Raw genomic sequence first — 10,642 nt, 5'->3', positions numbered from 1 at the left:
TCTCTCTCTCTCTCTCTCTCTCTCTCTCTCTCTCTCTCTCTCTCTCTCTCTGTCTCGCCTCTATATTTTATACTCTCTATATATAAAATTTTTAATCCTAGCTAAATGCATGTGATGTTTGTAAATAAACAGTTAAACGATTCAATTAAATTTAATGTATTTTAGTTCATTATTAATGACACAATGGAAAGCGTGTGACGAATAAAGTTTCAAAAATGCAAATTATCTTGTGAAAAAATAACATATTACACCAGCATATGCTACGCCTATTTCTTGAACAAACGACTATCAGCAGCCACGAGAATTCTCAAGGTACGTGACTCGAGTGCAAACAGAAGAAGATGGTACCGGTGCGGCGCGACAATGCGGTGTTCTTGCACGGACGTATTACCTCCTCGGGCATTAATCGGTTCGTGATAGCGCGGTAGTGTCGGTAATATAAGCACGATATTATAAAGGCGATGGGTCGGCCGATCTACGAAACGACGTTGCGCTCCTTGTCGCGGCCTTAATTAAATTCCAGCAAAGAATCGGAAGTAGGGAAAAGTTCGGCCTTCCTTTCGGTGACGGGGCACGACTTGGGCCACAGGGGTTTTAATAACCGTCCCGGATCTGAGCAAGAAGAAGCTGGCAAATGGCCGTACTACGGTGTTGGTGGCGGCCGGGCTAGAGAGCAGAGGAGAAGGGTATAGGTACCAACCCGACCAGAGTCAAGCATCGATCCCTCTATTCCTATCCCGTTCCTGCTCTCTCTCTTCTACCATTTCCTCACGCAACCACCGACGTATCCCCGTCTCGCCACCTCTTCGTCTGCCCGTTTTTCCATCCTTTCCGCTTTTACTCGTACGCCACCGCGTTTCGACGTTTCTCTCGAAAAGCTCACACGTGCCTTATGTCTCCCTTACTATCGCGGAGGTTCTTTCCGCGTGCTTTTCGCCTCTGTCGACTCTCACGGTAATTCTTTTTCCCTCTTTCTACCCGCCTATCTATCTATCTTCCCCTCTTCGTTCTTTTCCATCCTACCTATTCGTCTGCCGATTTATCCCTGATTTTTCTCTCGCGGTTCACTTTCGCCTTTTTTCTCCCTCCCTCCATCGTCCTCTGACTTCCTGTGCAAACGTCCCCAAGTCGATCTATGACATTACTGCTTGCTCCCGCGCTACTTCCTCTCCGACTGATTCTACCAAAGCCGGCGCCTTCTACTACCTCCTCTTTTATTTCCCACTACCTTTACCGCGCGATATCCCCGCCAGTTCCACACCGACACCACTAACTCTTCTGCAATCTTCACGGCAGACGGTACGATATCTTGCGTAACCACGACGGCTTATCGCTAAGGGAGAATTTTTTCCCGCCGACCTTGGATCTCGAAAACTTTTTAATCATCCTATCCCGATTGTAAACAGAATGTAAGAATTTCTTTACAACAAAAAATTGCAATTTTTACTTCTAATGCATTCAAGAAATGCGCGTGAAATGTGAATTGCAGATTAATGAAAAATAATCGCAAGCCATATATAAACTTTAGAGTCCAACCGAACTTTTGTCGAAACTGAACCGAAACACTCGGCTACATGTCAATTTCAACCGAAACAGAAACCAAAATTAAAAAATAGGAATCCTATAAAGACTATACATAGACCATATATAGGCCATGTATAGAGACCCATATATCATACACTTTTTCTTCATAAATATCATAATTTATTGAAACAATAATTAAATTTCGACCGAAATCGAAAACCGAAATTTCGGTTGTGCGTCAATTTTGGCCAAAGAATATAAGTGACCAAGAACTTCTTCATAAACATCATAATTTAATTATTGAAACAATAATTACTCATATTAAAATTAATATTTATGAAGAAGAGCTATATGATTTCAGTCGAAACTGACACGTAATGAGTGTTCGTTTTCAGTTTCGGTAAAAGTTTCAGTCGGACTCTAATAAACTTGTTATATACACAAAATGACAGATAAAAGTTTTGCATAATTATTTTGGATCGATATTAAATAAGATAGAGGTTGCTGTGACTTAATTTTACGTTAATTGTAAGAATAATTTTATTTCTATTTTTTAAAATAACGGATATTATTTTGTTCTACGGCTATGTTATTACATAAAATTGGATGCGTTGCAGACGCAACACTATTTTACGCGTTTGCTACGGTCGATTGGTCAGACATCTCCGAAATGTGTATATATATATTTTAGTATCATGGAAGAGCTTCGGGTTACATTCGGTGGTCGAGCCACTGACATTTTCCACTGCGAGCTATCATAGATAACGTATATGCGGTATCCGTATGCGAAGAGAAGACACGTATGTAGACTTGTACCTAACGGTAACGTTATTCCTATATACTGGAAAATACATGCCACATACATCGCAAGCAAACATGCGCGTGCATATACCATATAGTCGAAAAATACACGAGCAAGATGCGTGCGCGACTCTTATATGTAGAAATAACCACACGGAGTTTCGAAACGCAATCAATTGGATGAAAAGTCGATCAGATATCATATGACATAACTAGCTATTAAATTTAATATGCTTTCATCTCCTAAATGTACGATATTCATCTTCTCTTTCTCTCTCTCTCTCCGCTCCCTCCCTCCCCCCCTCTCTATTTATTTATAAAAAAACAAATAATAACTCTAAAAGATATCTTTAAATAACCGTAATAAAAATAATTCAAGAATTTCAGAAGAAAAAATATATATTCGAATATAAAAAATTCGAATAAAAAAAGAAAAATTATATATCAAATAGAAACACGGAAAGAACAATTTTGCTGAAATATCTAAAAACTTAGCTAGATATTAGATCTGAAAATAATTTTATTTGAAGCATCAAAATAATTATATAGGACACTTAAACTGATTGCTAGAATATTAAAACATTTTGCAACATTATCATTAACGCTTAGCGTTCTACATAATTATTTAGATATCTGACAGAATTATTTTTAGATGTGTATCGAGCTAAATTTTTAACTATCTTAGCAAAACCGTTCTTTCCATGACTAATTATCTTAATATAATGTAACTATGTAACACAAATAAGGAGCTAACTTTATACCTTTACCAATGTAAATGTACACGTAAGGTACATGTAATACCGCGAGCGCGTTGTGTGGATACAATGGTAAGTACGCTTTTCGTAACAATAAGCCCCTATTGGCTGAAAACCCTTACGACGTCTCCTATGAAGACATATCAGCTCCGCGAGGGAAAGCGGCTCGGTAATATCGGATTACTCGCGGTCGTCTCTGATGCTTCCACGCTTCTGCTATTGCCGCAACGATAGTAATGGCGGGTGCAGTCTACAGCATGACATCGTAGGGCGCATACGTGGCAGTAGAGTAACGTTATTCCCCGATATGGATAGATATGCATTCCATCGATGCTCAACAACCAGACCAACATATATTGTACGAGGCTTCCAAATGCACAAAGCATCCAAATATGTCATATAGACGTTTCAAAATATTGTTATAACCATCCCATTAAAATGAATCGAATGCCCTGCTTTCGTGCAGCAATATACTAAATTGTTTATTAAACGGATTTTCGCAAAGTTTCGCGATTGTTATGAAAACGTGTATTGTTGCATTTTTCAACGTTTGTTACAAAGTTTTGCAAAGAATAAAGTTTTACAACGTCCTCTAATAGTAGATGTAGTCAGGAAAAGAGGATTGTAGAATAAATTGGATTGAAGTTAAAAACTCACGATCCAAGTAAATTATAGCCATGGGGCGCAAGAGTAATTGTTTCGTGGCGTCCAAGAGAATTAGTAGACCAAATCGAAGCGAGCGGAAGTAAATCAGTGTTCTTCACTTAAAATCCTATTTACTCACCACTACAATACGATTTTTAAGGTCCTAATAAACCACATAACGCTTGTATTGTGACTGAAGAAATAGTCGGAATTAATAGAGATGTCACGAAAGTACTCGCCGAGTTACGTACGTATACACAGATTAACCGGGTGACTTATACTTTCATTCTGCAACAAATCCACGTAATTCGCTTTATCCAGCGACACGTAGTAACAAATACATATTCATATTTGAAACAACATGCACGTACGTTTTTTTTTCTACATATAATTTCTGCACTTGTTGGCTAAATGGACGATTCGAAAATACAGCAAATTGACTGTAAGAGCGACCGCTCATCGATAGCGGCGTCTCGAAATGTACCCCGATAAAGCAAATCAACTGAAACACAATTGCGCCGTGGAAATGAAACCGCGGAATCTTCGGCAGCGGTGAATTTCGGAAATTCGCGGGCTCGAATTTCTATATTAATAGCTTTAACACACAGAACGCGGACGTTCTGTGCAGCAAGCACGAATGCCGATGGTGTGCCGGAGGGTACCGATTCACAGAGAGGGCATACCGTGCAGCGCGGCGCGTCGTGTTCAACCTCGAATACGCATCGATGACCATATACGAGAACCAGCGGTTTTGTCATTCTAATAGGGAGGGCAATGCATCAATTATAGAAACACAGCGCAGCTCGGCTTGGCATTACACGGCCGCCGAATAACGGCGGCCCGATTGCGCGCGATTATGCGAACAATAAATTGGCAGTCGGATGCACCACGCACGAGACATTCCGACGTTTCAACGTGCCCGCGTCGAACGCTTGTCCTTTGTACTGATATCGCAATAAGGATAATAATAGGGAAATCCTTACAGTGAACGCGCCGACGTTTATTCATTCCTTGTAACAGAGTTACTCTGTGTGTTACTGTAATTTTCATACCTCTCCACAGTAAGAATATCAATGTACAACTAAATCATTTCACGTCTCAAGACATTTACAATTTTAATACCTTGATTATTAACAAAGTTTCAAAAGTCCATTACGGTATTAAGCAGACCTTTATGTTGTGTTCTTAGTGCGAAATATGCATAATAAGTCACGATTACACAATTAAATACCTTTTTTCTTGACGTATCGAGATGTATGAAAATTATCCGCATAGTTTTGAGAACTCATTTCGGCCGTTTGACCATTAAATCGCTTACCGGTCTCAAACGGCGATAACGGATACTTGAACGATGCAGCAGCAAGAATTTCCTCTCTCTCCGACTCTCGTTTTAACTCCGCGCAATACCTCGGACGCACGAAAATTCGATTTCGCCTTCCTATCTGCCGGCCTCTAGCAACGGGAGGCAAATTCTTCGACAGCATGCAAGGCAAGGCACGATAGAAAGGCTACGAGCACACGGTCCTGTCTCTCTTGTCTGGCAGTACCGTGCTATTAATCGCATTAGGCGACCGACGGGTCTGCTTGAGTGGTAGATGCCCTTGCCTTCCTTCACAAAGGCATCGCACGCCAGTATCTTCAACCGTGTACCATGATACGGCCAGTGGATGCGCATTCTGAGTATATATCAATCACATACCAAGAACGTTTAAAGTTCCGTCGCTGTCACTCGATTAAATCTTTTAATAATCTTCAACGCATCGAAAAAGAGAAAGAGAGAAAGAGAGAAGTCGCTTGTTAGAAAAATATTTTCCCTCTTATCTTTTATTTTTAAAATCTTACTATAAAAGTTTGCCAAAAAAATATTAGTTTAGTAATCTGTCTAATATCAATCTTAAATATCAATAATGATCGTACTTTAGTGTTTTCAACGCAAAAATGTATATAAATCGTGTATTTTTTGCAGGTCATTGCAAAAGTTTGTAGATTGTGAAACACGTCATGCAAAATGAAATGTAGAGGAAGAGATTTTAATTTGAATTGTGTAAGTGAGTCAACTTCTTTCGAACAAAGACTTTTATCGTCTTCTTTTCTTGTTTTCAAAGACTGTCTTCAAAGGTTTAAAGATACGTAAAAAAATGAGATCAACTCTTTAAATCTTTTGAAGATTTCTGACACGAAAAAATATTAATGCTCATAATGATGAAAGAAAAAATGTCAATTGCGCGACTGAACAAGTTCCTAATTAATTTTTTTGCACTCAAGCACGAATACTACTGCAACGCTGCCTAATATGTGAAACACTTTTTCTTTGAAGATTCTAAAATATACGTACCTATCCACGAAAGAAACGTGCTTTCAAAATATTCAGCTTTCACTATATAAAGGTGTCAATTAAGTTACATATAAATGAACACGTGAAATAAATACGAGACATTTTTTTACATTTAGAAAATATACATTTAAAATTTTGTAAATATGTTGTTTTATTGACCAAAACTTTAATCGATTTAATATGTCATATTTTAAGGTCTTTAGAATTTTTATTATTATTCGTAATCTTTTTATCATTCGTATTTACGCGAAAATAATAAAAATATTACGTGCTAATTTTACTTTTATTCATTTAAACAGGGAAAAATATCGTTTATATGTGCGTATGGAAGCAGTATTGCGTGATACTATTTTAGTATTAACTTTATAGCACAACTAGAAGCGAAAAACAAAATCTAAAACTCTTTTGCGAACGTATGCTCACGCGCGCATTAATTTTACAGCTTTAATGAAAAAACGTGAGCAACGCGGCGCGTGTACATCGCGTTAATATCAACTGGAGCGTTGATATCCGATGTGTCGTAAATCGAGGTCAACCGTCTACCTTCCTCCGATGTTTTCACTATCCCTTTCGCATAATTCCACCAAAAGTATACGCCACGCAGTGTCTTTGAAGTGACGACAGAGCACGATGAGGAGAAGCGCAACTCGCGCGTGCGGCATAATTTGAGCGAGGCAACGAACCCTTTCCGCAACACCCCACACCCACACCCCCGTGTCGACGTCTCTCGTGCCACAACCTTCCTCGGCTTTTCGTCGACTTACCCGGTTTCTCCTCATTCGCATAACTGCAGAAGAGAGACGCCGTCATTTCTATAGACATTCATTATTCAACTACTCGCTCAACGTGCTTCTCTCGTATCCTTTCTCTTTCCTCATCATTTTTTCTCTCTCTTTCCCTTTTCGATATCTGACCCGATATATACCTGTTTCTCTTTCAGTACCGCTAGTTTCTCTATTTCCCTATCTACTATCGAGACTACCATCCGCGTCCGTTAAAATTGGCAACGGCGATAATCCGTCGAGCTTTTAAACGAGCATCGTTCTACAAGCAATGGACTTTGTCGAAGGATTTCTGATCGACGAAAGAGCCAACGGAGAAGAAAGGAAGAGAACAAGAGTGTCGACGTGCCTGGTGAGAGGCGGAATATTTCATGAGAACGGAAGAAGAACGACGGTAAACGTTCGCGCGCGGTAATCCATCGGAGCAGTAATGTTTTGCACAATTCATACGGAGCAGGCTAAACGCTTTTTGATGACTCGATTTAATTACAATACGCTTCGATTTTCGGGTATGTGCGAGCAGGTGCACATTCGTAGAATCGATTAAATTGCACTGTTTCATTCGTTATGGTATTATTTTCATATAGCGCTATTTTCATGCAGCCGGTTTGTTTAAAAATATAAAAGGGACCTGGCTAATATTTAATAACATCTACGTTCAATATAGATTTAATGATCTTTGTTTTGCCGTGATTTAGTGATTTGCGCATGATAAGCATACTGCACTGTGGTTAATTTTGGTATATATGTAATAATGATATAGGCGAAGCTTACAGATAAGTCGTGTAAATTCTCATTCAGTTGCAATTGTAGTGCTGAATAACACATGATGGCTTCGCAATCCAAACTGATCGGTAAATATCGACGGAATTAATTTTCGACTACAGAAGATAATATACGGTTATGGAATGTAAGCTGTTACAGAGATCTAGAGCGATATATCGAATTAAAAATATCGAGTATTTATACGTAGCGCTGAAACGCTTCAAATACAGGCATGCTGGTACAATCAATTGATTAACCGCTATTACTATATTATACATACTGTGCGTACTGCAATCTCGACGTGTCGATATATCCCGCTGTAACGTAGCGACCACGTTGAGTACACATCAAATATCGTAATATCATATCCGTCAAAAACAGATGGTCGCGAAAAATACTGTTTGTATCTGTAATATTGGTAATGATGCGAACCTCGACAATATTTACACGGGTCGTATGTTGAAATATAAATAAACGTATCGCAAAAGTATGTAAAAAAGTTAAACATTCAACGATGTTACTAACGATTAAAAAAATATTTTGTAAGCTTCCAATATTTATCAGGCTGGAACCGTGTCCGGTAGTATTTATGCCGTCGGTATATTTTTCGAGTATCGTTTTGGCCGCCTGCAAAAACGCTTTACGGTTTTTTTTTTTTTCCATAAAACTCGGTCACGACCTGACGAAAAAATGTCCGTGCGTGAGTTTGAAATCGACATGTCAAAGTTCAGTTCTTCAAATGAGAAACTTTTACGATCGTTTACCCTATCTTTTCTTTATGTACTTTTTGGCTTGTTATTTCCTCGTACCTCCTTATTTTCAAATCGTAAAACGAGATTGATAGAAGCCATATTATTTGAAGCTAAATTATTATTCATGTACAAGAAACTTGTCTCACGAAACATGAGATTTTCGAAAACAACCTCAGCTAAACTTTCTTTCGATTCCTTTTTTGAGATGGAGAAGAATTTATAACTCCTGACTTGATTCCGATATATTTTTACATTAACAATTTCTTTGATAACTTATGTACCTACAAATACATCACATGTATGTATAATAATATGTGTATGTATACGCATGTATAAAGAAAAATTTTCTATTTGTAAATTGATATATCGAAAGAGAAACAAGAGATGATATTCTAACTTTAAATCACTTCAAAAAGGAGATTAAAAAAATAACAAGCAAAATTTTGAAACGTTACAATTGAAATTAATGGTTTGTTTATTAATATGTCAAAAGTATACTATAAAAAAACATTGATATATAATTCAATTTGCTTATTTAAAGTCGATTAGATTTATGTAATTTTCAATATTTTCCTGCGTTATATAATCACAATAATAAACTGTAAATGAAAAAAATATGATAAAATTTGAATATTTTCTTTGTGCAATAATTAGTTTAAAAAAACAATGTTATTTTCTATCTTTATGAAGAAAGAACAGTAATAATAAAGTTTCAAATATAAAAAAAAAATAAATTTAACTATATTTTATTTTACAGAGCGCGCTTTCATGCCATAACGATATCGTTACGCAACCAACAACGTAAACAACATGTGAAATAGGAAACGTTCTTTTGACTACATCATATAATATCGATAGAATTTTGCTTTCCAGTTTTATTATTCTCCACTATTAATGTTCCTCATGTAACTGGCATTACCCACTGCGCAGAAAAATATTATCTCAAACATTAAAATATCGCACAATGGAGCGCGAATTCGAGCGCTGTAATTAAGTGCGCTCCAATTGAAATAATGGCGCTGCGAGGTAGCGATCGCGAAGTCATGCATTACTATGAAGCTATTTATTTTGCCACATTTTTCTATTAAACGCAATCGACGTGATGTTACCTCGGAGAAGGAGCCGATATTATTACTGGAGCATGCCGTGCAAGTATTTAGAATACATAAGCGAACGGTATATTTGCACACGGCGGCTATGTATACCCCGAGTTCAGTAACCCTTCTGCCGACGGCAGACGTGCTCGACGAGGTTGAGCCCGGCGAGCACTCGACTCGACGGGTCTCTCGCAAAATGTCTATAGCTGTAAGTTCGGTATCACTCGGAACTCTCGGCGCCTTATATACAATGATAACGATGTACAACACACAAACAACGCTCACCAATGGGAATCTTCTCAGGAAACGCCGCGGGCACCAGGACCAAGAGGACGGTTAAGGCCATGGTCATCATCGTGGCAGTAGATGTTAGTCTGCTGATTCTACCGGCACCAGTGTTTCTCGCGTTTATCTTAGCTTTCCCGGAAACGGTCAACGCGGCGACAACGAGAGGAACCGCGGTGGCGCGACGCCGCCGTCGCGACGAGGGTGGTCCGCCCGTTTCGTGAACAACCGGGAGCATCTTCCGAGCTCCGTGGTCTGACACAAACTACCGTACTCCACTCGGCGTGAACTCGGTCTCTCCTGAACCGCCCCAGCATCCCTCTCGTCCTCTCACCCCCTAACTCCACCCCACTCTCTGCTCTCGCTTCTCTCTCTCTCTCTCTCTCTCTCTCTCTCTCTCTCGCGCGCTCGCTCTCGCTCTCGCTCTCTAGTTCGTGGACCCCTTAACCAGCAGCCACCCTCTCGTCAGTCGTGTTTCTCGCCCTCCTCCGACGCGTTGCAGCGCTCTCGCTCTCGATCCACCCCCGGACCCGTACCCTTCCTCGCGACTTCCGCCACCACCAACGCAAGCATCCTCTCTCTGGTATTCCCCGTCTCTCTTCCTCTTATCATTTTATGCTCTATGCTCTATTCTCTCTCTCTTTCTCTCTCTCTCTCTCTCTCTCTGTCGCGCCCTCATGCTTCACCACGGTAGTTCGGGGTGGAAGCGTACGTTTAACGCGCATGTTACGATAGTCGCGGCGCGCGTGTTCGTCTCGGAAATATTCTACGCACCTGCTGACTGGCGCCACGCAGCTACTGATACCGTCACCGATACCCTACCGATACACACCGCGCTGAAATAACTGTCTACAGGCCGAAATTAATGCTCAAATATACTTTTGCAAATTTACTAGAGACC

At 39.5% G+C, this 10,642-nt stretch overlaps 1 protein-coding gene across 5 annotated transcripts in view; it reads right to left on the bottom strand.

Moving 5' to 3' along the window:
- The window catches only part of GluRIB (Glutamate receptor IB), a 226,297-nt gene extending 216,273 nt beyond the window's left edge, over positions 1-10,024 (bottom strand). For all 5 annotated transcript variants that reach the window (XM_018461440.1, XM_018461435.1, XM_018461436.1 and 2 more), the window contains exon 1: positions 9,742-10,024. In XM_018461440.1, the coding sequence (XP_018316942.1) occupies positions 9,742-9,979 (238 nt within the window). In that variant the 5' untranslated portion in view covers positions 9,980-10,024. The remainder of the gene's footprint in view (positions 1-9,741) is intronic.
- Positions 10,025-10,642: the final 618 nt, after the last annotated feature.

Source organism: Mycetomoellerius zeteki, unplaced genomic scaffold (genome assembly GCF_001594055.1).
Source record: "Mycetomoellerius zeteki isolate Tzet28-1 unplaced genomic scaffold, Tzet1.0 scaffold122, whole genome shotgun sequence".
NCBI lineage: Eukaryota > Metazoa > Arthropoda > Insecta > Hymenoptera > Formicidae > Mycetomoellerius > Mycetomoellerius zeteki.
Note: the sequence above shows the minus strand (reverse complement) of the source record. Positions and strands in the feature narration are given on the sequence as shown.